The sequence below is a fragment of the Spea bombifrons genome, chromosome 5 (genome assembly GCF_027358695.1).
Source record: "Spea bombifrons isolate aSpeBom1 chromosome 5, aSpeBom1.2.pri, whole genome shotgun sequence".
NCBI lineage: Eukaryota > Metazoa > Chordata > Amphibia > Anura > Pelobatidae > Spea > Spea bombifrons.
This window is the reverse complement of record NC_071091.1, coordinates 12145745-12173498: the sequence shown is the minus strand read 5'-3', so window position 1 is coordinate 12173498 and position 27754 is coordinate 12145745. Positions and strand designations below refer to the sequence as shown.

Sequence of the window (27754 nt, the reverse complement as noted above, 5' to 3'; positions counted from 1 at the left end):
TTTTACTCAAATGACAATAAGGACAAACATAGCAAATATCATTATTTTACTAATTCAAAATAAAACTGAGAACAAACTATTCTGATTACTGATAGTCTACAAATAAATATAAGTTGCTTACCTCTATAGATATACTTATTATGTAAAACACAAAACCTCACCTTATAAAAAATAAGTAAAATTTAAAGCAGGAGCAAACCTGGTGATTGGGACCCAGTACTAGGTTTCAGGATACACAGAGTTGAGCCATGACCTCACTGTGCCGAGTACCAGGATGTGATGTCACTTCTTGGCACACATGGTCAGAATAACCGAGTGAGGGAACCGAGGGAATGTGGCCTTTTGTTGTAATAATGGTCATGAAGCCAAACTGGAGACATTCATTAACAGTTTCCTGACTTACTCGTTATATGATATATTGAATTTGCTATAGTGGGGGTAAGCGCTCTGAATGTTTGCTACAAATGGTATTTTAACACTATAATTGCAATTCAAAATAGTCTTAAAGGTACAAACACTCCTGGGAACGTTCCAGGTTTGATTTGGAGTCTTCAATCCCATTCCCCGACCACTAAATGCAGAAGATGAGAGCCCGGGTACCCTGGGAGGTTGAGGCGCCACTATATTAATGGGCAACTTGGCTGGGCTTAAACCAACCTCCCCTGTAAACGCACAAATACGGTGTATAAGATATTGCTGCGCTGGGTCCTGGGAAGAACAGAATGCCGATTTAAAGGATCTGAATAATAAAATATTATAATACACACTCATTTAAAGTAAATATTTTATTGTAGTATCAAATCTTCTCTGTGATAAAAAATCATTTGCAAAAGTAGTCCGTGTCAAGGCCTTTCCATTCTTCTGCGTACGGCAGCGTTTTCTGTTTCTGTTAAAATCCACCAGGTAGAAGATGTCTCACACCTTATATTTTTCTTTGCCGTTATCATTGATGACACATATATGCTGAAAAAGAGTAATAACGGTTTATAAAATGTATGGAGAATATATACAAACATGCAGTATGCAATTATAACAAGGACCATAAAAACACTTGTAGCAATAACAAGGATCATAATTATATATATATTTACTAAATATATCTGTACAATTAAGTAAAAAAAAAAACGTTTTATTTCACAGAAGTAGAAATTATCACCACTTAGAAGATCTGTACTACTCATCTCACCTCTGAATCACTTAAACTGGACTCCGAGAAAATTTACCTGTGAGTTCAACATTTTGACTTCGCTACGGATTATGAAGGTCCAACCTCAGAGTGACTCTTAGTAGAAGAGTTACATTGGTGCTTAATAATTTATAGTAACTAAGATTTTTGGAGGAAAAACTCACATAACATTACGTTAAATCTTGTATAGGGTTCAGCAAGATGCCCTCCACCTCATTGTTCATTGTAGTTCATAAAAGGTACATATTCTCAACATAGTCCTTATTGTCTTTGACTTGATGAACACCCTACTAGTTCAAAATGCTGGCATTTCCATGTATTGCAAGTAAAACCTTATAAGGTTAGCAAATTGACATATATGTGTGTATATATATATATATATATATATATGTGTGTGTGTGTGTGTGTGTGAACACAACTAACACACAAGTAACAAACTAATTAATAAGCCAGATGCTCATTAGTGAATATCTCTTCCCACTTGCTCTTGGTTTCCCAGGCAATACAGAAAAAAGTGCATTGCCCTAATTATCAAAATAGCATATTCCTGCTAAGTACTGCATTTTTGGTATAATATGGAAGACTTCAAGACAGAAGGAAAAGATTGCTATCGGAAATAAAAATTAATTGAAAGCTTTTTTTTTATGAAGAAAATGCTGCAATATAATTTAAGTGAAACAAAATGCTATGATGTTAGAGTAGATTCATTTCTAGATAGAAATAGAATTAGATTTTCCCCGATATCAGTATGTGCGGTACTTGTATCACATCGCCAAAAGATGGCAATGTTGCAGTAAACCACGAAAGGCTTTAGCAATAAGTAAATGTCACCGCAACTGTAGGCTCTGTGATGTGACAGTAATACATTGGATTTTTTTTTGTATTCTGCATTTGGGTTACGTGGTACCTGCCAAGAAAGTTAGTAGAGAATAAAATATTCCGACTCTCCTTGCCAACAACACTCATATTGCTCATTTTAGTGACAGCTCCCAGAACCCCCTGAACCAGTACAGCAAAAGATATTATATTATTATTAGTATTAATAATAATAATAATAATAATAATAATAGTCAGCATTTGTAAGCAGCAAAAAGCAATTTGTTAGGAGACCAATGATTATGTCCGAAAGACAAAATGCATGTGGCAATGTTCTGCAAACCCTGGGCTTTAACCACATTGTGGTCCGCTGCATTTTACATATCTATGCATTAACGGGATATATAAATTGGATTTTTCACGCTACAATCGTCTTCAAGCAATTTAGTATCCTATGAGTCCCTGGGTACTGTATTATTTTACTTTCCAAGTATTTTGAATTCACTGAAAGAAACTCAAGCACAACCTGTTCTACTGCCAACAAAGACTGGATGAGAATTATTTCCAGTAACCTCACCCATGGTAGTAAAGGGGTGACCTCAACGTGCACCCAATAGCACCCATATGCCTTTGCCCATTTCCCATCCTCATCCATGTGATGTACCTACTGCCAGACAGCTCCAGTGCTGCCTTGGCGAGCGTTCTGGAAGGGTCTAATAAAACCACCTGTGCTCATGCACAGAAAAACAGTCAGTGGCATGAAACATCGAACCACAGAGACGTTACTCTGAAGCTGCTGCTTCTCCTTAAGGTAAAGTATTTACATTCTCTTTCGCAGGTAAATGACTGCACATAAAAGTGCTTGCATATGCATTCATTGTCCAGGGGGCTGCCTTTAATAAATAAAACTCTATAGTATTGAAATAAAAATGAAAATAGAAATGGTTCAAGATGACATACCATGCAACAATTAAATAAAATGGAACAATTCAGGCAGACCATCTCTGTCCATGCACACTGAGAGAGCGCTTCTAACGGAAGGCCATCAAATGCACTCATATTCTTCAGCTATCCACAGTCCTAACAATCTTCTGTTCAAGTAAGACTACAGCGTAAAATGCATAGTGCCCGATCCCTGCGCCATACATGCTATAAAAAGGGAGGATTTGAGGCAATTCATGGGCAGAGAGCAATGTGGTTGGCCATGTACTTTGGGCAGGGTCATGTAAGTAGGTTATTTCATTCTACAGATAACTATATTTAAAAAAAACACTAAAAACTATGGAGCTCTTACCGTAGGACATCACACAGGCTATGGTTTAACAAGTAATACTGAAAATAAGCCACATCTGGGGTGGGAATTCTTGGGATGCCCAAGGCTGACTGCTTCACTTGGCTGCCCCAAATGTCTTTCTAATTTACGTTACGCAATAAGTATCAGTTTCTTGGCTGTTGTCAGTTAAAGACCTGGCACTCAAAGGGTTACGTTGTTTCTAATACTTACATGAAGGTCTCTAAAGTGTTCATTGTAGTCTAAAGCATAGCCAACCACAAATATGTCAGGAATTTGGAATCCAGTATCTTAAGAAAAAAAGACATAATACGATATATTATTAAACAATTTACTTTAAAAATGTCTTTATACGTACATTTCTTTCTGAACGCAATAAATAAATTACTAAAGTTCTGCCCCACTGGTTCCAAAAAGATCATCCAATAATCCGAGGGCATTAGTAGTTTCAACTTAAAAGGGGTAGGATAAAAGCGCTAAAAGCAACAACAACAAAAAACGAGAGAAAAAAAAAAAAAAGTCCTTTTTAAAACAAAGTTATTATAGATGATGATGTAGCAGCAGAACCACTTGCCAAGGTTTCCTCTTCTTGGCTTAGACAGGTAGAGTAGTTCACAAGGGGGTTAGTGGCTGCGCTCTCACGGATGTGTATGAGATATATAAAAGAAAGAAAAACACAATAGTGCAATATGTCTCAAAGCTTATTTTTGTTTGAAATGAAGGCCACAAAGGGCTACTCACATTTGGTAGGGGCTTCTTCAGTTAGCCCCAAAGTATACGCTTGGGCGATATAATCCTCGCCTTAAAGATTTCTTTGGCAGCACTATGTAATATGGGCTTCTTCAGTTAGCCCCAAGATGTGCATTTAGGTGGTATAATCCTTGCCTTGGAATTTCTTTAGCCTCAGCCTTTGAAGCAGTCTGGAGTGTCCACAGTTCCTTTTTGGTGAGCAATGGTAGAGTTGCTCACTCCTGTGCTAGGCGAAACGCGTTTGTGTATTATTAACAAAGGGTTAATATAAAATAATACACAAACGCGTTTCGCCTAGCACAGGCTTCCTCAGAGTGTATACACTCTGAGGAAGCCTGTGCTAGGCGAAACGCGTTTGTGTATTATTTTATATTAACCCTTTGTTGGTTTTTATTGTTTTTTATTACCAAAAGTTTAAAATAAATAAGTTTTTTTAAAAACTTTTTTATCTTGCTCCTGGACCTTTTTTAATTTATAAGACAAAATATCTTGTCAGCCACAACTATATCCTTGGTGGGGATTTTACCACCTATGCGCTGAGGAGTGAGCAACTCTATCATTGCTCACCAAAAAGGAACTGTGGACACTCCAGACTGCTTCAAAGGCTGAGGCTAAAGAAATTCCAAGGCAAGGATTATACCACCTAAATGCACATCTTGGGGCTAACTGAAGAAGCCCATATTACATAGTGCTGCCAAAGAAATCTTTAAGGCGAGGATTATATCGCCCAAGCGTATACTTTGGGGCTAACTGAAGAAGCCCCTACCAAATGTGAGTAGCCCTTTGTGGCCTTCATTTCAAACAAAAATAAGCTTTGAGACATATTGCACTATTGTGTTTTTCTTTCTTTTATATATCTCATACACATCCGTGAGAGCGCAGCCACTAACCCCCTTGTGAACTACATTAGTAGTTTCAGAGCGAAGGTCTGTATGTATTGATTGTACAATATATATATATATATATATATATATATATATATATATATATATTATATACACAATTTGTATATTCTAGGATTGTTTTTGATGCAAACTAAGTGAAAGTAATGCAAAACCATTTCATTTAAATTTTTTATAATGTTATTACTACATATAGTTGGGTAGCATTGATAGATTTCCCATAATGCAATTTTTAGAGCACTATAGGAGGGCTGAGTGGGTAGTATGAGATTAATGAGCATTCGCTCTGCAAAATGTAAGATTTGTTTTCCCCAAGCATAAGTTAGTAAGGGGTAATATAAGTTATGGTGCCTCTGATATATGCATTTTGTGCTACGAGGCAGTTGGCATTTATGTGCTCCTGTTAGTTTAGATATGTAGATTATGAAGATTTCGAAGGGAGATGCGCCATGGAGTACAGGAGGTGTGTGTTACAACATTGGGAAGGGCGCTGTTTGTGCCAATTTCCTAAATAGACTAGTTAGCTCTGTCCTGCTCTATCCATGCCCACCCACCTCAGTAATCCCCCAATTCTTCATCCCTAAATTGCTCAACACAGGCAAGTCCCTAGAGGTAGTGCTGATCCTGGGGCAAACATGAATGTTGGCTCCTTTATTTACCCCGCAAGCCTCTTGCAACAACAATCCCTATGGATGCGAATGAGTAACATAATAATAACTAGGGCTTTATGCTGAGGAGATCTCAGCTGCAATACCAGATGGGATCTAATATGGGGAAAAAAACTACTTACAGTCCGGTCTGTAGTTATTGTTTCCCGTTCTCTTGACAAGCAAACTGTAAAGAAATAAGAGCCACTTTAACATTACATATAGGTGCCGTGTAAAGAATACGGGGTGTCTATTGTATCAGAGGAGGCGCTGACCAGGAAGGATTCACAAATACTGTCACCATTCAAAGGAAGCAAGTGGATCTCACACCATAGCTTTTTTCTTTTTAATATTTGTATTACTTAAAAATATTTTTAGAATATAGGGCAATTTTCCTTTTTTAAAGAGTTTTCACAAAATACCATTTAAAATCGGCTTTTCAGTGCGTTTTGTTTGTCCCGGAATGGCGGGACCTTCTGGCTAATTAAGGTATATGGCAAAAGGGATCCACCGTGGCAAAAGGGATCCACCGTGCAGTGTTTGGAGTATGAAATGATAAATGGGGGAAAAAAACCTAATTCTCAGTACATTACTGTTTACAACGCTGGATTTACAGTAACTTATCCCCATGAATTGAAGGTCCATTTAATACACATATACGTTAATTTCCATACACAACGCCATTATATAGATGTGTATTCATGTGAGATGTTGATAGGATGTGCGTTGGAAGGTACCGACCTCGCTACTTTCACCATCTTTGGTTCATACTTCTCAATATGACTAAGCAGAGCCTTCATCGTCTGCCCGGTTCCGACAACATCCTTCAGAATGCAAAGACAAGACAACAGACCGTTTGCAATAAACGATAAACTTTGTTTAACAAGAAAACCACTTAAAAGTACCTAAAAAAATGCTAGACCACAGCAGGCGTTTAAACAACAAAGGGAATAGAAAAACTTAGATTTGTATCATTCTAGAACACGGGAGAGATGCAGTTCTGCTCCAAAGGGACGCTTCCATTTTGAAGAAGAAAAACAACCACTTGTTTAGACGGTAAGCTCCTTACATTTTGTGTCTATAAGTCTAATTTGTTATGCACTACTTGTTATGTCTACACACTGTACAGGGCTGCAGAATATGATGGAGCTATAGAAGAGGTTGAGCCTAGACTTTCTAAAAGCACGAAGGAGCAGTAGTAGAAGCAGAAGCACATCCTGGCAGTCGGGAGTGCAGATCAAGCGGTGGTCAGAGAGCAGGCAATATCATCAGAAGTCAGAAAACCCATCATTCAGCACTCAGGACTTACCGTTAAATCTTAAACAAACTTACTTTTAAACCATGGCTGCAATCCTACCTGGATCTGCTCTTGTGCTCCCTCGCAGTCCTCACACGCTGCCCGACTCTGAGCACCAGGGAATGACATCATATCCCGGAGTTCAGACTCATTCAGTTTGCTGAGACCGAGCGCCAGGAAATGACATCATATCCCGGAGTTCAGAATCATTCAGCGCGCTGGGACTGAGCGCCAGGGAATTACATCATATCCCGGAGTTTAGACTCATTCAGTGTGCTGGGACTGAGCGCCAGGAAATTACATCATATCCCGGAGTTCAGACTCATTCAGTGTGCTGGGACCGAGCGCCAGGAAATGACATCATATCCCGGAATTCAGACTCATTCAGTGTGCTGGGACTGAGCACCAGGGAATGACATCATATCCCGAAGTTCAGACTCATTCAGTGTGCTGGGACTGAGCGCCAGGAAATTACATCATATCCCGGAGTTCAGACTCATTCAGTGTGCTGGGACCGAGCGCCAGGAAATGACATCATATCCCGGAATTCAGACTCATTCAGTGTGCTGGGACTGAGCACCAGGGAATGACATCATATCCCGGAATTCAGACTCATTCAGTGTGCTGGGACTGAGCACCAGGGAATGACATCATATCCCGAAGTTCAGACTCATTCAGTGTGCTGAGACCGAGCGCCAGGAAATTACATCATATCCCGGAGTTCAGACTCATTCAGCGCGCTGGGACTGAGCGCCAGGGAATGACATCATATCCCGGAGTTTAGACTCATTCAGTGTGCTGGGACTGAGCGCCAGGAAATGACATCATATCCCGGAGTTCAGACTCATTCAGTGTGCTGGGACCGAGCGCCAGGAAATGACATCATATCCCGGAATTCAGACTCATTCAGTGTGCTGGGACTGAGCGCCAGGAAATGACATCATATCCCGGAGTTCAGGATCATTCAGCGCGCTCTGACTGAAGGAACGTGATGGAGAGAGCATTGCTAGAAATATGAAGTTAGCTTCTATTCCCCTGACTGAATAACTTCACATTTTAAGTCATGCCTTCAAGCTCAAAAAATAGTTAGTTTTTTTGCTTATTTTACAACGTTGATAATGTGTGTTAATCATTATAAAACCTGCTCGTAGAATATAGCTAAAAAAGCAAAACATTAATTTAGGTTAAAGAATATATTAAATAAAACAGGTCAGAGAGCTACGTACCTCTACGATCAGCACATTCTAAATTGAAAGGAAAAAAAAAAGGGAAAAAAAAAATAAATCGCATTAGCTGTACTGTCAGCAGTTTGGTAAATGTTACATTAAAATAGCCGTTAAGCTGTGGGCTGCAGTAATTAGCAATGACTAAAATAATTTAGGTTAGATTTTTTACAACATATGTTACAGGGAGAGGTTCTGTTTTATAATAATTTTATTGCACCCGCGCTGTCAAAATGTGGTGCTAATTAGAACATACTTGACTTGGAGCTCTTATTATTTCTTGATGTTACATAGAAAAAAAAAAAGTTCCACGTAATTACAGAATATAGACAGCAGGTAAGAGCTACTCGGCCCATCTGGTTGTTCTACGTGCTATAAGATCTCACAATTTATTTGGTGCTCGACCTTGTCTTAGGTTCAGAAAACCATTCTACTTATCCCTTGTGTGGTTAAATTCCCTTATTGTAATGACTCCTGCCACTGAGCATCTTTTCTGCTTACCCTCCACCCTTACAGAGAAGATATAGTTTCAGCGTACGGATCGCTGGCAACAAATGAGAACTCTAAGGTTTGGAGAAGAAGGAAAGTCATTGTAATCGTTCACAAAAATAAGAAGCCCGGAATGCTCGACAAGACCAAGAACCCGATCATGGTCAGGCAATCAATTTCCACGTTAGACTGGATAAATAACAATCACAAGGGTCCAGGCATGGAATCGACAATATTATGTCAGAATACATGAGGTCACATGTGAAACTGCGGCTTAAAACAATAAGAAAACTGACCTGCTAGCCTAGACTTTTCTTAAATATTGTTTAACGCCTCGTGCCAACGGTAATAACCAACCCTAAAAGGGCCACTCATATTGTATGAAACAAAACTGATTCACGAGCTACTTCATCTGGATTTAAATATCTGATTAGGCAAATTACACAAAAACAGTGTGTTGGTGCAAGCGGAGCAATTAAAGGGGATTAATTTCTTATTAACACATTTAGTAGTGAATTAAACTACCTTTCCAGTCAACTTTAACAGCTCCTCTCCTCCAATGATTTCAATCTCATCGGTCGACTTGTCATTCTTAAGAAAATAAAACATTTATTTGGTTAAATAATTATTATTTACATACATAGTTATTATACATACACACTTAAAAGGAGCACTTCTGCCCAGTTTAAGGCATATTGGATCCCATTTTGTATGGACTCCAGTACATTTTATTGGGTCCAAACAGGTGTAAGCAATCATTAGTTTCTAATACTTAGAAAATAAGACTTTTGTCTCATTTAACTCCTCACAACCTCATGCTGACGAGTCTCATAAAGTACGAAACAGCTGTCCATGAGCAGTGATCTGCTAACCCTTTATATTGTACTTCTAAACCATTACAGACACAACAAATGTATAGAACAAGCACTAGAACTACGCTGCACTTACACAATAACTTCTGAGCCTGATGAAGTCAACCCTCATGGAGATGAATCTTTCGGAATTCCGACTGAGGTTCTTAATGTGTTCAACAAGGTCCGCGCAGAACTTGTAGCCTCCTTTGAGAACGCACAGGACGGTGATGTGATTATCCCCAATGTCCTTCATTATGTCGCTGGCCAAGCGCTCTATCCTGGAAAACAAAACCGTAAGTTTCCTGGGCAATTATCAGCGCATCAGCAGCCGGGAGGCGATCCAGCTATTATAAAATATATTACGAGAATTTTACAGTAAATTAAACAAAGGTAACTGGAAGCATTAATAACCTTGAAATGGAAGGTATAATAGTGGATACCAAACCAAGTGTACTCATTCTGAAAAACACACTCTCATGGAGTATCCCTTTTTATTTTTTAAACCCCTTCATCAAATAAATAAATAGCATTCATTAAATAAGCATAATGTCTGGTCTAGTTGACATGTAGTGTTACGTTTTCAGAAGGCACAGCTATTTTTTAAGATTTTAAGAAACACATTATGAAATCATCAGATTAATTACTCAGGTGGCTTTTAGAACTGACATCAAAGAATCCGAATGCCATCTGATTTTGTAGCACCGATATACAGCACCTTGTAAAGATTTAAAGGGTAGGGGGGTCAGGTGGTTCCTGTTAAAAAAGCAGTCATGCCCCTGACCCGGCAGTACTGTTTGGTTATAGCCTCATGATGGCAGTCAGAGACTATTGCACGTTGCTGTACAGGGACTGGGCACATCCATCCAGTACACTCACCCGGCTTGCTTTTGGCTCTGTAGCCTGTGATCACGGAAGTGGTAGAGGTTTACTAACTCGGCAGAGCAATTAACATAGACAGGCTTACTAAGAGAGATATATATATAATCTCATGTCACGTTTCCCTAAAAAAAAAACTCTTGTATGCATCTCAGCAACGCGTCTATGTATACACAGAACACCAGGGGGGGGGGTGATCTGGGTACTGCCACAGGTGTATAAAATCAAGCACCTAGCCGTGCAGTCTGCAGTTACTGCTTGTTATTCCACAGTCATCTGTAAGCGGTATTATTGGAGTGGAAGAGTTAAGGAACAGCAGCAACTCAACCACGAAGAAGATTTCCAAACTTCCACTGGCAATACCAGTTATACCAGTTTAACGAGGCAAGCTACTGCTGACCGGGGGGGACCCCAGGCTGTCAAACGACACCCTGATCGACCAGAGCAAAAAACCTAAGATGTTCTATTAGAGGACCTAATACTAAGTCTGTGTTAAAATTCACATGTCAAGGCTGTTATCTGTTATTATCTTGCCCAGTGGTGTTGTCCACATGCTGTGTGAGTGTAATCTGGGGTCCAAATTGTATAGGCCGAGTATGGCTCAAGTGTCTGTCAGGTGCCAAGTTCAATACGCCCAACTGAATAGCTTCAACCAGAGGCGTATGCTAGAGTGGCAGGTCGAGGAGGCGCACTACTAGGGACAAATCATCCTATGGGCCATCGTCCTACTACTACTGTTTAATGGCCTGGTTAGACTGTGATCTCTCTTGTGACCGGCTCATTGACAGTATAGAGGTCTGTGCCTATCTGGCATGACTCCATCTCTTCCCCCACTCATCATTCTCATACAGAACAACGGATATGACATTATGTCACAGTGCTCTGCACAGAGGATGGATTTTGGAGGCAGTTGAAAGCTCTGCAAGTGCTGGTCCTAGGGTGGTGACCTCTATGCATGAACTGGCTACAGCTAGGTTTATTGAGTAGATCTCACAAACTAAACTCTAGCTTTTTAGATGTGGTTTTAAGTTTCCTAGGTTCTTTATGGCTGAGAATTCTAAAGTGACTTGCAGTCAGAAATAGCTGGAATGCCACCTAATGGATTCACCTCCTCAAGCGAGTTCACTGGAGGTTTGCTACAGTGAGCAGAATTTCGTTTAAGCAGATACTCTAGTTTTGTGCTTCAGTGACTCCGTGCTACACACACACAAATACAGACAATTGCACATACATCACAATCATGTACAATAAGTATTTTGTACAATTCTATTTTTAAAATACCTGTCTACTATTACACCATGGGGTATGAAAACACAATCCAAATCTTCACAATAATGGTTGGGCAATGTAAACATATCCAGTTTAAATCCGGTCCAAGAATCTGAAATCTAGAAACATAAAGTACATACATTTTGCATGTTATTAAAAACAATAAAAAAATACATTTGGATTATCTTGTAAAAATTCCAGATATTCAGATGAATATTCTAGCAACAAAATTTGTTTCACGTATGTTTCATAAATCATTGTTCATTTCATTCATTCGCTGAACTAAATATGCCAGTTTAAATGCTTTGTGGACCAGGCACTTAAAGGTTAGTCCGGTTTTCCTAACCTATTAACATTGAGAGAAAGCATGAAAGTGTCCTCAGCTCATGCGCATCACATACTTTGGGAGGTAGAAATAGTGATTAAAGAATCCTTAGCAATAATCCCTCAGTAAAACTTGGCACAGTTCCGGAGTATTTACCAAGGACTGTTGTGCGTTTGTATACTAACTCACATCCCACGCAGGAATTTTCATCAGCACACAATGTGGTATAGAACACCGTGTAAAAGTGCGGTTTGACATTGTGACTAGGACATCGACCGCGAAAAATGTTTTGTCTTCTAAGTTAGCTTGGGCTGATTTTCCTTAACCTCTCTAACACTGAACGGAGCATAAAAAACTCCATAAAAGGTTGTGGTAATACTATTACACCATAAGATAGGGTTAAACGGGCACCTATATTACTAATTTGTATGTATATATATATATATTTACAGTTGGGCAGGCCTCTGCTGGCTCTAGTACAGCTCCTGGATTGTCAAAAGGAGACCAGTGATTCTTTTTCACGAGAACCATTGTTTTGAACAAAAAAAAAAGACAACAATTAAAAGTTAAGAAAAATTTAGTTACCACAAGTCCATGATGTGTGTTGCTGGGCGATGATGATGGTGATGATGATGATGACGGTGATGATGTTGATACATTGTCTTCAGACATATTGAGACAGTATCTGTGAGGCACCTTGTGCAGTTCTACAAAATAAGAGTGTGTATGTAATATAAATGGACGAGTTTGCATGTGATAGTATTATTATTATTATTATTATTAGGTTTTATTTATATAGCGCCAACAATATTCAGAGGGTATGACAAAACTGGAACTGACAAAGACGAACAGATAGATTAGATAAAGAGGGCCCGGCTCACATGCTTACACTCTGGAGGGAATGGGGTGGAGGGAAGGTAGGTGGAAAGGGGTGAGATAACGCCGTATTGTATTAGGGGCAGATAAGTTCTGGCTGCACAGATTGTTCACTCCTCTGAAGAAGTGGGTTTGAGGGTTTTTCTTGAATATTGAGAAGGTGAAAGCTGGAAGTTCGGTGGAAGTGAGTTCCAGAGGTAAGTGGGAAGAGGTGATAAGCAAGGAGGAAAGCCTTAGCCCACAGGAAAACGTAAAGTAAGGAAGTATTTTGTTATGAAGGCAGAAATGTTAAGAAGAGCAGTTACACTCACAATAAGTGAGTGAGAGTTCAAATAATAAATGGTCTGGATACCCTTTATCACAACGCTCACATTCACCCTTATTTTCACAGACACAGTTTAGCGGACATGTGCTTCTAGAGACCATTAGTCTGTCCATGGTTTCAACGCTCAAGCGCAATATCACCCTCCTTCCATTGCTCCCCCTGAGAGAGGCCACCTGGACCCAAGGCCTGCAAGGGCCCAGACATGGGTATAGGGCCATGACGGCCAGTTAAAGGGCCTGGGACAGATCAGGAAGCTAGGTCTCTGTGCTTTCCTGGGCACCGTACACAGGCACAGATTGAACCGACATGATGGTGGTCCTGTATATGTACACATACATGTTCCATACTATATGATTTAGCATTAAGAAATATCACTGGCCAAATTGTATGTGAAAGCATCTTAACACATTCTGGCAGATGGTCTAATTTGAGAATTCTCATAGCAATTACCTGTTGGGAGACAACATGTAATAATGTGAACTGATCCTGTGTAAACTTGCTAAGTTTATCAGGTCTGTTGAAATGTGGCAACTAAAACAGCAAGTAAACCAAAAACCCAAAGTAAAAACAAATATCAGGCAAAGCATTTCTTCAATAGCTTAGGTTTAGCTATTTAACCATTCTATAGAATGCATTGGCACATTCAAAATCTAACAGGATTTAGAATATTTTCACCAGAAATCAAGAATACATTTCTGCACAAAACAGCATGAGCACAATCTTACTTCCAGGCTTCACCCGACAGCCAATCACAGCCTCGCACAAGAAAACTGCCCCTTACTATTATTCATTCACACTCAGGAAAAGCCACGCTGATCACAAACACCCTGTGCGGACACAGCACACGAGTAATTCTCAGGACTCCATACAATTTACACCAAAAAGGATCACACTCATTCACCAATTTTCACCATTTCCACGCACAGAACCCGAGCCACGTGGGTTCATTATATGCTTTTCTTGATCACCCAAAATATATCACATAACCTTCCCTCATAGAACATTCACACTTTCACTTATTCCATTTAGAAGCAGGTCCCAGGCCAGATGCTCACCTCTCAGTTTCCTTACCGCCCCACAGATCCTTAATGTAGGAAGGGTGAGGAAGCCAGCTCCTTGCTAAGCTGGGAGAAGGAGGGCTCTGTCTCAAAGACAGATTGTTCCCCTGTGATGTTCTGGCATTCAGAGAAACTTTTGGTAACCCTTTCAGTAACACAGAAATGTGACTCCCAGTCCTGGCACACGTGTAATGCGAGCTATCTTGTCGTGGAAGGAGTTAAGTGGGACTGGCCGCTATTCCACGTATTTCAAAGACTAGGCTTTGCAAATTGAAACCTCAAAGCATGTCTCCTCTTAACCCATTGTTTGCTAGAGAGGATTTATATGCCTGAGGGTTCTGCCAGAGCCTTTACTATTCCTTCACTATGTAAACCTGCAGCTCAGGATACTGTAAATCAGTGTTAACACTAGTAAAGTTACTCTGAGGTTAGTGTAAACATTAAGGATAAATGTCCCTCCTCGATTCTGCTTAAAGCGGCCACTAGTGTGTCCAAATAAAATGGATTTATGTAACAACCATATACAGGATTATAATTTAGGATACTTTTATTATTGTTATACTGAATGGAGGAACCAATGCTGGTCATTTTGCATTGTTTGATAAGTGATATGACTTAGTGGTGGCCTAGTGGTGATTACTTGTTCTGTGTTTACCTTGTTATAAATGATGTGGCATTATGTGTAATCCAAGACTAAGCCAACAGGTATCTGGATATTTTTACATATATACTATACCTATCCTTCAGTGTGCCCTCTAAGAACAGCTGTACTCCATGTTCCAGGCCTTCAGGATTAACCTAATAAGATCCTAGCCAGTGATCCCTTATATCAATGTAGACCAATATCCAGCATCTTCCCCATAATCCATATAGAGTATTTTCAGTAGCCACTGATAGACAATGAGCTCCTCAAACAAGTAATGGTACATAAAGAACTTTTATTTGCACAAATCCATAAAATTTATTCATTCAACAACTCCCTTTTTATCTACTAGTTGTGGTGTTTCAGTAGTCGGTTAGTTATTTGCAACATAGATAACCCTGTGTCTTTCTAGTAGGTCGATGTCTTGTTCTAACAGCTTCATTTCCGCTTCCAATCTTTCTTTGTATGCCTTTTTAGTAGGGGTATCAATCACAACCGACAGAGCTTGATAGTCATGGTGCAGGCTATCCCAATTTCTCTTCAGACCCTAGAAAACAAATCAACTGCAATTCACAACCTGATAATAGGTTAAATATAACATAATGGGGATCCTGAGAGCAGGAATTTAAGACGGCTGCCCCCATGTTACGGATGTAAATATTTTGCTTATTTTAACCCGTAAAAACACTAGTGTGATGACTGATAAACACAGGATTTGGGGAAAATTACAGAAATGCAGTAATTAGCAGCAGTGTGCATAACACCAAAAGTCATGGGACCCATGATGTCTCTTGTAAATTTCCTGTCGTGTTCCATAACCCACATGACCTAAACTGAAATTGGAAACATACTATTTCTGTTAATACTATTATACTAACAAAATATTTATAGCATCCCCCTTGTTATTTATCTTCATGAAATAGTACAGTGAAGCTTGATTTTTAGTTTGAAAAGTGAAGTATTTTTACTGCTATACTGAGGGTTTTATCCCAGTATGTGGACTTTTTATTGAATTAGATTTCTAAGCTGCTTCACGTCTGCTCCCTTTATCTTTTAGTATGCCTTTTTCAGTTGGGGTATTAATTCCAGTTGAATAAACACATGTTCCTTTCCACCTCAGTCTTTTAATGAACCTACTAGTCTTGCTATATGTGGATAAAAAGACCAACTAGCTTTGGCTTTAAACGCACCTCAAGTGTAGACTGCTTTTCTTCCTCAGAAAGCTGTTTCATTGCGCCCATCTTAAGACGCTCTTTGATATAAGCATCATACTCTTCTTGTGCTCTTCTTACCTCCTCATTTCTCTTCACTAAGTATTCTGGAGTGGATCCAAAATCCTGCAGGGAGAATGCAACATTACAGAACCAATAGTCCTTAAAATACACAGTGTTTATCAATATCATAAAACGAAAAATACATAGAATGCTGAAAAATGTTTAAAACCACAATAATGAAAATAAAATGCAAATAAATAAATAAAAAGGCCTTCTTGTTAAGCATGTTTCTGGAACAAAAATCCCAAAGATCTAAATAAATATAATTTGTAATTTATCCCCACCAACAAAGAATGCCTATCCTATGCAATCTCATTTCCTAAAAGTTAATTGGACCAATGGCTGCTCAATACTCATACTTCTCCCAAGTTAAGAATAAGTAAATAACTTATATAAAATCCCTGGCTACACCTTGAAGAAGGAGGGTCATACACTTTCTTCCCACAAGTCAGGAATAAATTAGGGTGTTGTATTATTTATGATTATTACCCTATCATTTTTTATTAACCCTGTCCAACAACACTCTCGCTCTGATGATCTTTCCAGCTCATTAACAAGCACTGTGTTGGTTAGGAAAAGTACGTGCTTGCTCCTTTCTGTTTAATTAGGGATCTAGTTTATGCTGGGGTGAATAACAAGAACTAAAGCAAAGTTTCATCGCAAGTTTATACAAGTAGGGTTTCTATAAATACACACGTTGGTCTTTTTTCATCTTGGTGGATTTTGGAGCTGATTAAGTTTAATCATGTTTTACAATTCTGTATTTCCTCCCCCTTTTTGTGAAAGGAAAGAATTTATGCAGCTGTCAGCTCGGATTTTAATGAATCACAATATCCCTTGAATCTTGTACTACATTGTGTTGCTTTCTCATTAACATTGAGAAATTTCACCTTTTTCTTAATATATTTAGGAGTTAGTCCTGAAGTTTCAAGCAGGTGCTTATCCCCCTTCTTGGTATCCACATAGATAGGTTGTGGCTTCTTAGGCACAGCCATGACAGCTTCCACCACGTTGGTTTTGATGAAACTCTTGTTTGAATGCACTCCCATCACTGGCTGCTCCGTGTGCTGGGGAACTGGGGGGCGTTTATTTCCTTCATTCAGACACTTGGGGGCTTTTTCTGTGGAAGCAAGCAAAGCACTTTCTTGTTTTTTGTACAAGAAAGTAGAAAAAAACACTTTAGTCTTTAAAAAGATGCGGTGCTTGCTGAGGCTCTGCCCTGATGCAGAGGTGATCCAGTAGGTCAGGGTAACATAGCAGATCACCGGAGAATAAAGAAGAAAGAAAATGAAGACTGAGAGGACAGGAAGACAAAGAAGAAAAAAAAGTGGAACCGTGGAGACAGGGAGAAGGCAGGGAGACGTAGAGACAGTGAGAAAGAGTTGAGAAAGACGAATGGACCAAAAATGAACTAAAAATGAGCCTGAATCATTTTTGGTCCATGTGCACAAGTCTAATATTTACAACTTGAACCATAATCTAATTCTCTGTTAAAGTAACTCACTGTGTGACAGCTTCATTTCATGTGTATGTTTCTGTAGGTATTCCTTTGGAGAAGGAACTTCGACCTTAGCTGGTCCCATGGTTTTGTAGGCAGCTTTATTCCTTTGCTCCTCTGCTTTGACAGAACCCTGGAATGTTGAAATGTACCTGTAAAAATAATAGAGACCATCATTATAATAACTTTTTAGATTGTTCTTTTCCCTATACCAACTGTAACATAAATATTTCAGTGTATGTTATATGATGTACATAAATCATCCGACCTTTAAATGTATTATGGAAGCTCCATAAAATTATATTTTGGTGTCTTGGTTGGAGAGGTTTTCTGTTGGAGGAACAATCCAGTAACTGAGCTTACCATCCATAGGCCTAGAACACCAGCGTATCCATAGTCACACTACGTGAAACCTGGAACTTAACCACGTATTTACCATCTTTAGCATTTTTTTTGCTTTTCCTTTATGTTCCCCACATTTTTATAGCACTTAGCATAACAAAATTAGTTAAAACCACTTATAGTTTTTTTTTTTTTTGGTTGCCAATCCCTGTAGTAGGGACTTGTTTTATTTTATTGCATGTATTCGTTTCTGCCTTATTATGTCCCCTTATGAAGGCTGCCAGAACCCCCATAATAATTTAATGAGCCTAATAATAATAAAAAAATGTAATATTTGGTAAAGGTGAGAGATTTGCTTTATTGTCAGAGTATTATGTCATATATTAAAGTGTTCTAGGAGGAACCTTTTTTTTTTTGAGGACACTGATTTTGGGCCAAATTTTAAAACAAGCATATGCATATAAAAACATAGAATACGATGGCAGATAACGATTCACCCCATTAGTCGGCCCATTTCTCCTAGTATAAAGACTTAATCAGCCATTGCTCTTGTCTTAGAATCAGGATAGCCTCTACCACTTCCGCTGGAAGGCTGTTCTGTTTATCTACCACCCACCCAGTAAACAAAAAACATCCTTACATTACATCTAAAACTCTGACCCTCTTCTTTTAGACTATGACCTCTTGTTCTATGAGGTCTCCTTCTTTGAAATACTGTACTTTAAGTAGTTAAATGTTTCTATCGCTTCCCTCTCTCTTCTCCTGCCATATATAGATGTCCTTAATGAAAAGCTCAATAGGATCCGAATCTATATGGATAAAAATCAGAAAGTCTAACGTAAAATAAAATATATGATCTTAACGCGCTTCTTTGGACCACAATAAAACAATCAGCCATCACCATCAAATTAATGTATATATTTTTTAATAATGTTTGTCTTCATTACACTGCATAATATTATGGTTCATAAAATGTACTTACTAATGAAATACAGCACTGAGGGTATTTCATACACACCTGGGTGGCTTGGGTTTTTTAACCTCTTCTTTAGGGATTAGGTTATAAATAGTTTCGTCAGGATGAAAGTCCTTCATCTTGCTTAATTTCCTTGAGTTCAAAAAATAAATGTTTTTGAATGAAACCTGAAAATAAAATCCTCTTCTTGACTCCTTTCTCGGCTTCTGAAAAGCTCTGTCTCTGAGGAGGATGGAAAGAAAGCCCTTGGTTACTTTCTGTTGCACAAACTGTTGTCATGGAGACCGTTTCTCCTCAGCGTCACGTTGTTTACCTGCCCTTGCTTTTTTTTTTTTTAAACAAACTTTACTTAAATAACAATTTACAAAGTTTCACTCTCCCATTTGCTTGGCATGTCAAGCACAATTATACATCTTTAAAATGCAACAATGTTTTCCCATTAAGAGTTTTAGATACTAAATATCCCTCCAATTTAGGATGCTGAGGGTTGGTATTAAAATTACTGGATAAATGTCTTTTTCTTTTTGGATGATGCACAGGAAACATTTGATAATGCTTGAATCATTACGCCATCTTCTGCTCAAAGCGATAGTTGCCATACTGGCTATTTGCTAGGACTGCCAACTGTCCAATTTTCTGTGGGGATCATGGGCCGTTTGGGAAGATCTCTCCTGTCTGTAACGTTGATGGAGGACTGTGCTGTTGCAACAAAGACCTCCATCGCAGCTCTGCATGGCCACCTCACGACAAGCACCGCGGTCCTGCCACACACCCCAGCAATGTTTGTATTCTTAAAATGTTGGGGGCTATGCCTACAAACCCCTCTAAATTACAAATAGCCAGGGAAGGTCACATGAGAGGCTTTACCAAGAATGGGACTATTTGACAATCGTCAAACTGAATAAGGCGAGTGTGTTTTATTTAGACATCATTTAGAAACACATTTTGTTTGTAGAACATGTGTGATACACTCATTCTAAGCTTCTATGAAAGGGGGACTTTACGGAAGGAAACAGGGAACAATAGAATTGTCCCTATTAAAATAAAAGGAGGTATGAATACCTTGTTAACACAGATACCTTGGGTCCCAAAGTAGTAGGGATTAGGGAGACTCTGGGAACTTATTGGCTCCGCCTACGAGGAACCCCTCATAGCGAGATGCGGGTAGGAGGTCCCACTAACATCAGTGGACGGTCCCGCTGACGTTGGGGGCATGCTGTTTTTGATGGAGAAGTGTGCTGGGAATGAGACGCGCCGCTTCCGCAACCAAGAGTTTCCCCTTAATGACCCGGAGAAGCGACACTTCACCAGGAGTCTCCGGGCCAATCCTGGAAAGTTCCCAGGTACGCTGCTATACCAAAGAGAGGAGTTTAGCAGCTCTGCAAGTTTCTCATCTACAGGGGACAGGGAGCCCCGGGGGACCGAAAAATTTAACGTTAAGACAAATAATGGCAAGACTGCTACTTTCAATCATGCGCAACCCACGCAATCCCAAGCGTCAGACAAACTAGCTGTCCGTGACGGCAGCTGTTCCTAGAGGAGCTTAATTGAGAGCTATATTTGACAGATATGAAACCCTGCGCGGCTGAATAGTCTCCCCAGAGCCCATAACACTTCTCTATGCCTTTCTGTGAAATTAAGGGATATGATCATAACTCCGCAGCATCTCTACACCCAACACAATCATGTGACGGTACCCTTTCTCAAAATGTTTTATTGCACTTGCCAGGAGCACATCGTGAAATAAATAAGGGGCCGCAGCTGAGATTCTCAAACAATCTAACACATTTCTGGAGTTATGTAGAAAAATCGATCTGGAGTAAAAGGGGTAAGTCTCCATATCTGCCAAACTTCCCGGATTTCCTGGAGTAACCTATTTATTGCTGTTTCCATAAACATTGTGACTTTTAGGTCTGTAGAACACTGTGATAAACTTATACCAAGGAAGCAGTCAGGGGAGGAAAGAGCGACTTTGGGGTTTGGATCCCAAAGAGGGACTCTACTTCCTAAGCAGAGACACTTGGTAGGTATGCACTTTGTAAATAATACACTCGGTTGGCCAGTTGGCACGCTGAGACCGGGGATCCTCCTTACAGACACATGAAAGTCTGCTTGTAGCTCTCATAGAAAAGGGAGCAAAACCACTATGGGTCATCCGATTCTCCCATCAACCTCCAAATGAAAACAGGGAGCTGCCTAGGAAAATGTGGGGCTCTTTACACGTATGATTTACGACAGCCGAGCCAGTTTTGCTTTAGGCTCGCACCATGGAAATCAGGCTAATGCGTGTTTTTCTTCCTCCGCTCCCACAATCATAAGAATACACACGCTGAAGACAGAAGAGGTGCCCTTTTAAATCCACCAGACGTGTTTCCCCTTTAAGAAGCAGCAGCAGCAGAGTGAAGCATGATGGGAGTGGCAGATGGGCGGGTCCTGCAGCACGCATAGTGACGTATATTATGCTTTGATAGCCGTGGCCATGTGCATACGCCCTTAGGTGTGCAGATTGGGTGAGATATACCGTATGTGGCATGTCTGGAATTGTAATTGTACGCCGCTTTTACTGTATTCGGAGCTTCCCGTAGATTTCAGTTAGCATGTGAATTGCCCCGCGTTACTTACTAATGTATGTAAACATGCGTCACTTTTAATGATTCGTGTTTTTTTTTCTCCTATTAATAAAATAATGTTTAAATACAAAAACATTCTGCGTGCTGAGTAAGCTGCTGACCACAATCATTGGTGTACTTCATGAACCCTTTCAGTGCCAGGAGAGCATAGAACCCCGGGGAAGTGGCTCAGTTTATTTGTATTAACCCTCTGATCTGCTAACCAGAAGCAGACGTGAGATGAATAAAAATGCCAGGTGATAGCTAGAAAGGATGCCATCTGAAACGCACAGATTAGCTCGTTACCCTGTAAACATTCAAACATTTCTGAAAAGAATATGCTATAATAAAGCACGCAGGGTGCTGGGTTGTATAGCGGGAGGCATTCGTAGCAAGAAGAGAGAGGTGGCCATCTCATTTTACAGATCCCTGGTCAGATCTCACCTGTATTGTGTACGGTCCTGGGGACCCCGTCTTCAGAAGGATTGAGCGTTCAGAGGAGGACTACTGAAATGGAAATGGTTTGCAGGATACAAAATATCAGGAAGGATTAAGGGGACTCTATGTATAGAACGGAAGAGAGAAGGGGATGTGATAGAAACATTTAAATACATACAAGGTTTAACAAAGCACAGGAGGGATTTTTATTTCAAAGGAGGAGAAATGTTAGAACAAGAGGCCATAATCTAGAGGCTAATACAGTGGGGGAATTTAAACATGAATGGGACATACATAAAACTATAATGATTAAGGTCTGAGTTTTACATCAGGATAAATTGGACAGACCAGATGGGCCGAAATGTTTTCGTTTGCCATCAATGTCCATGATGGTTGTTTATTCATGGTTTTTGTTATTTGTCCTGCTACGGATCATTCTTATTCTGTGATTGACTTGAATGCATTTATTAAGGTAGCATTTTTTGTGTCCGTAAAGCGCCTTTAGAGAAGTTTGCCAACTTTAGATTAATGGTTTCATGACTTGATGAACTGTCATTTTGAGCAAAATAATAGGTGAGATTGGCTTATATAGAAACCCATGTATTTATGTCTACTAATTGGTGATATCCATCCTTCCATCATTCCAGTGCATGCAGCTTTGGTAAAATTTCTACATTTCCACTTTATAATTGCCCAAGATCCATTGTAATATTTTTTCCCTTTTTTTTCAGCTGCCTTTTCTTGGATTTTGTTTACCGGTTTCCATACTTGAAACTAACAACAAACATGCCTTTATTTAATGTACAGTCAGCATCTAGTTTGCTAAAGCTATTCTTTTCGAAGCCCTTGAAACATTCGGAACTCCGGAAATTATGGTTATCAACTCACAGCTCTCTCTTAGGAGACAAAAATCTGATACTTATGGGACCTCCAGGCTCTGGGAAGACATCAGTAGGTCGAGTACTTGGCCAGAAGCTGGGCTGCCCAGTCATAGATGTTGACGATGATGTCCTTGAAAAAAACTGGAACATGAGTGTTTCAGACAAATTGCAGGATGTTGGCGATGAACAATTTTTAGAAGAGGAAGGAAAAGCCCTTTTAAAGTTTTCGGCATCTGGAAGTGTAATTTCCCTTACCGGGTCCAACCCTCTTAACGCTCGTAGCATGGAGCACACAAGGAAAAATGGAATAGTTGTTTATCTCGATGTCCAAGCAGAGGATATTGTTGAGAGGCTCGAAGTTATGAAAGTCGATCGCATTGTTGGCCAAAAGTCCGGAGCTTCAATTGGTGACATACTTCGGAAAAGAAAACATTTCTATAAAAAATGGCATGATGTGCGTGTGCTTTGCCAGACCGGGGACAGTATAGAAGTTCTGGCTGACAAAGTAATTGGTGCTGTTAAAAGATATCAGAACCTTGAGTCGGAAACATTTGTTTCCACTAGGTGTACACGTTCAGATCTAAACCCACAAAAGGACAACATCAAATACTTCTGTGATGCTGTTCTGGAAGGTTTGAGTCCTGACGGTGGACTGTATGTCCCAGAAAAAGGTCTGCCAGAGCTCACACCAGGGGAATGGCAGCGATTAGTTAAGTCAACATACACTGAGAGAGCACACATAATATTAGAAAGATGCATACATCCTGCAGATGTCCCTCCAGTTGTCCTTGGAGAAATTATCGAGAAAGCTTATGGAGAAAATTTTGCTTGTAATAAAGTTGCTCCGGTAAGACACTTGGTGGGAAACCAGTATGTTCTTGAACTTTTTCATGGACCAACAGCATCCTTTAAGGATTTAGCCTTGCAGTTCATGCCTCATTTATTTGCTTACTGTATTCCGAAAATGGGTAACTATCTTGTCCTTGTAGCCACTTCTGGAGACACCGGTAGCGCTGTTTTGGACGGCTTTAGTCGCATCGATGAGATTGACAAACAAAGAATTGCTGTCTTTTGCCTGTATCCCGAAAATGGAATAAGCCCTATACAAAAATCACAAATACTTGCTTGCCAAGGACAGAATGGACGGGCATTGGGAGTGCAATCTGATTTTGATTTCTGCCAGACTGCCATAAAAGAAATGTTTAATGACGCCGATTACACCGGCTTTCTGACTGCTGAATATGGAACAGTTTTAAGTACTGCGAATTCAATAAACTGGGCAAGACTGCTCCCCCAGGTTATCTACCACGCATCTGCATACCTTGACCTTGTTAGCCAAGGTGTAGTCCCGTTCGGAAGCCCAGTTGACGTATGCATTCCCACAGGAAACTTTGGTAACATATTAGCTGCCTTCTATGCCAGGCAAATGGGAATACCTATCCGAAAGTTTATCTGTGCCTCTAACCAAAATCATATTTTAACTGACTTTATAAAAACAGGGCACTATGATCTCAGGGGTAGACAACTACAGCTGTCATCTTCTCCTGCAATTGACATTCTCAAGTCCTCCAACTTAGAAAGATATTTGCATTTCATTTCAAACAACGATGGGCATCTTGTTAGAGAGCTCTATGGACAGTTGCAAAATCAGGGCCACTTCCGCTTGCCGAATAACTTGGCTCAGCTTCTACGTCAGGATCTGGTTGGTGACTGGTGTTCCGAGAAAGACTGTTTAGCTGCGATCCATTCAGTCTACAATGCAACGGGATACATTTTAGACACCCATACAGCTGTTGCCAAAGTGGTGGCGGACAGAGTGCAGGACAGGACTTGTCCAGTTCTCATCTCGTGTACTGCTCATTACTCCAAGTTTGCACCTGTTATTTTACAAGCCTTGGGTATTGACGATGTTAAACAAAGCCCTTTAACCCAGCTTCAGATACTGGATTCCTTCAAGCCTTTGCCGCCGGCTCACACGACCCTGCTAACCACGCTGAAACAGAAAGACAGGCAGACAAGAGAGATTTGCACAGCCGATTCAAACATTGTGATGGGCCATGTGGAAAGCTTCATTCAAAATCAATTTTTCAAAGCCCTCTAACGTTTTACATCACAGATGCTTGATAAGGAACAAAGCAATAGCTGCGTAGTTTCCACCAAAACATATTAGTGGCACGAGTATTAACTCTTAGAAATATATATATACACATTGTAAACTTCTGCCAAAATATATAGCGTTCATATTGGCTGTAAGAGTGCAGCATGCGCCCCTGTTTACTCAGCAAGTGGCCTTAAAGGCAAAATGAATCCCCAGTCCATTGTTGGTGTGAATCAAATAAGATCAGTTAAACTCTTGTATAAATATGCATTATCAATAATTGTTAGGTACTGACAAATAATAAAAGTTGTGACCTGTTAATATTAACCTTTTTACTTTATTTACAAGTTAAATGCAGCTTTAACCCATGAAAGGAATAAAGACCACCAAAAAAATCTATTGCTTATCTTGCAGAAAGCATGTATTTTGTACTCTCTTGTACCCTGCAAGTATTGTTTAGTTGTGACAGTACAATAAACAGTTTGCCATTCAGTTAGTTAGTTTTTATTAAAAAGGACCATAAATGAAGGATTAAAATAAGGGGGATCCTGTCTTGTTATCTTGGGAAGTTATTCAAAATACTGTTTTGGACTGGTGCAGGCTCTGTCATCAGAAATCTTGTGGCCCAGTACATACGTAACACTGTACACTTACACTCACATTCTTTCTTTTGCCCTCCTTCCAGGTTCCACTAAGCCTAAGCTCACCCCTGCCACTCGAACACCATACCCTGACACACTCATGCTAACACCATAGGCTAACGTACACTTACACACTCTGTCATAGACACACAACATACTAACATCTTCCGCTCACAAACATTAACACCTGCACAGGCATGCTAACCCCATACACAGGACCGGCCCTACCATGGAGCAGAGTGGGGCCGGCTTGTAATGTATTACCATTCGGCATATCTGTGCAAAGAGGCACACAATATACACCTGTTAGAGAATGCATGTGACACTAATAGGTTTCCACTGGTTAACCTATTCTACTCCGTTACTCAAGGTAATCTTTGTGTGGCTGCTGTGTAGATATCATTGCTTTTGTGCCTAGCACAATAAATGAGATTATCAAGTGCTCTCTCTCCAGATGAGGTTTAACCTTCCCCGCAGTTACATATAATTCTTAGTGTAGCTGTTAACAATACAGTGGACATATGTTCTTTTTTATGTAGTTCTAGGTTAAATGTGCAGCTACATATTACAGTATATATATATATATATATATATATATATTATCACTAATATGACAAGCAATTGACTAAAGGAATTGTAACATGGGTAAGAAACATGGGTAAGAATGTGGAAGCTTGTTTAAATGAATCTCTATTATTGCCTATTAGATTTTCTTAATGGATTTCTAATTATTCAGAGAGAGATTGTTTTAGATTGGCAATTATGCTAACAAAACCAACTTAAGTGTGCTGTAAAAACGCCTGACTTAATTAGTGTGAAATATTTGTGCTTGAAATGGAAGTTACATAGAACACCACGTGAAGCACAATTTTTTTAGGGTGCATATACCACCCCTTTAATACTTTCCCTTTAACTATAAAGCCTAATAATAGCTGGTTATATACAATATAGCACTTGACACATGGCAACCATTTTCTTTTTATCTCACATATCTGTTAGAAAGCAGCTTTCGATCTGATCATGTAACATTGGATTGAACTTTTTTGTGTGTGCACTGCAGTGTACTTCCCCAGGTGAAAGGAATAAACACATACATGTAATGGAACATGCGCACAACACATTTGTTTTGATTTCAGGTGACATCTAGTGGTTTTATGGTGTAACTACATCAAATAGTTTTTTCGATGTACTCGGGCGGGAAAAAATACAGATATTTTAAGTAATTTTGTAAGCATCAACCCTCTCTCATTAACATCTGATTTTAAGTGTTATAGCATGCTTCAAATCTGTTTGACATGAACAGCGTTACTCTGTGTAATGGAAGCATTTAGCTTTAAAACTGTTTTAATTTGCAGAATCTATTTTCTCTCATTGCCAGGAGAAGCTCACAGGGGTTGGCCATTTTTAATATCTAGGTCAGTGAGTTGACATCACACCTGTCATCAGCTGGGTTAGGGAGTATACGTCTAAGCTGATTTTAATGACGTGTAAGGAGAAATACGTTTTCCTTGCCTGTTCATAAGATGATCTGTCCGCCCTGTTTTTTTTTTTAATCCACGAATGCAAGTTTTGAGATTGAGACCATTGACTTGTCTGCCATCATCAAGAGTGTTATTATTTGAAGATACCCCAGAAATCTTGTGTCCACAAAGTAAGGCCCCGACTCAATGGCTTTATATGTCCTAGAAAAACAGAGGCACCAGGCTTAATTAAAGGCTGTACAAATCTATGCACACAAATAAACCTGTGCTTTAGATACACTATACAGTATGGTCAAAGGTATGTATACATCCATCCTAATTATTGGGTTTAGTTACTTTGGTATATGAAGAGTTAATGTTTGTCCATAACTGCAAGGTTCTCGGGTCCTGTGGCTGCAAAACAAGCCCAAATCATCACCCCTCCACCACTGTGCTTGACAGTTGGTATGAGGTGTTTGTGATGATATGCTGTGTTTAGTTTTCTCCAAATGTGGCACTGTTTGCCACATTATGGCCAAACATCTCCACTTTGGTCTAGTCTTTCCAAAGGACATTGTTCTACAAGTAGTAGTAGAAGAGTATTTCTACTGGCAACCATACTTGCTGAATCTTTTTTTTTTTTTGCAATTTCTTTAAGCATTACACAGTATGACCTTGGGGTGAATTTGCTGGGACTTTCACTCCTGGGA

General features: G+C 39.6%; 3 protein-coding genes across 3 annotated transcripts; 1 reads left to right on the top strand and 2 right to left on the bottom strand.

The window, feature by feature from the left end:
- Window positions 1–766: 766 nt before the first annotated feature.
- Window positions 767–13667, bottom strand: PRTFDC1 (phosphoribosyl transferase domain containing 1). Its single transcript, XM_053467123.1, has 10 exons — window positions 13577–13667; window positions 12511–12632; window positions 11613–11719; window positions 9550–9733; window positions 9127–9192; window positions 8116–8133; window positions 6334–6416; window positions 5736–5779; window positions 3507–3583; window positions 767–963 (listed from the first exon to the last, which is right to left on the bottom strand). The coding sequence occupies exons 2-10, from the start codon at window positions 12595–12597 to the stop codon at window positions 916–918; spliced, it is 714 nt and encodes a 237-aa protein (XP_053323098.1). The 5' UTR covers window positions 12598–12632; window positions 13577–13667; the 3' UTR covers window positions 767–915.
- A 1453-nt stretch (window positions 13668–15120) lies between these two features.
- On the bottom strand, window positions 15121–19149 carry ENKUR (enkurin, TRPC channel interacting protein). The gene is made up of 5 exons (XM_053467122.1): window positions 18960–19149; window positions 17606–17751; window positions 16992–17245; window positions 16018–16164; window positions 15121–15374 (listed from the first exon to the last, which is right to left on the bottom strand). Exons 1-5 carry the CDS (start codon window positions 19034–19036, stop codon window positions 15201–15203), a joined length of 798 nt encoding a protein of 265 aa, XP_053323097.1. The 5' UTR covers window positions 19037–19149; the 3' UTR covers window positions 15121–15200.
- Window positions 19150–21335: 2186 nt separating this feature from the next.
- On the top strand, window positions 21336–25018 carry THNSL1 (threonine synthase like 1). The gene is made up of 2 exons (XM_053467194.1): window positions 21336–21427; window positions 22696–25018. Exon 2 carries the CDS (start codon window positions 22751–22753, stop codon window positions 24944–24946), a length of 2196 nt encoding a protein of 731 aa, XP_053323169.1. The 5' UTR covers window positions 21336–21427; window positions 22696–22750; the 3' UTR covers window positions 24947–25018.
- Window positions 25019–27754: the final 2736 nt, after the last annotated feature.

Bases quoted from the DNA above. Each gene is read 5' to 3' on its own strand.
- ENKUR (XM_053467122.1), bottom strand. From the start codon at position 19,036: ATGAAGGACTTTCATCCTGACGAAACTATTTATAACCTAATCCCTAAA. The intron at 17,246-17,605 runs GTGAGTTACTTT...ACAAAAAACAAG, and splicing joins TGAAATGAAGCTGTCACACA to AAAGTGCTTTGCTTGCTTCC. The intron at 16,165-16,991 runs GTGAAATTTCTC...TTCTCCCTGCAG, and splicing joins CTAAATATATTAAGAAAAAG to GATTTTGGATCCACTCCAGA.
- THNSL1 (XM_053467194.1), top strand. From the start codon at position 22,751: ATGCCTTTATTTAATGTACAGTCAGCATCTAGTTTGCTAAAGCTATTC.
- PRTFDC1 (XM_053467123.1), bottom strand. From the start codon at position 12,597: ATGTCTGAAGACAATGTATCAACATCATCACCGTCATCATCATCATCA. The intron at 3,584-5,735 runs GTAAGTAGTTTT...TTTTTTCTTAAG, and splicing joins CAATAACTACAGACCGGACT to ATACTGGATTCCAAATTCCT. The intron at 964-3,506 runs GTAAGTATTAGA...ACTCTTTTTCAG, and splicing joins AACACTTTAGAGACCTTCAT to CATATATGTGTCATCAATGA.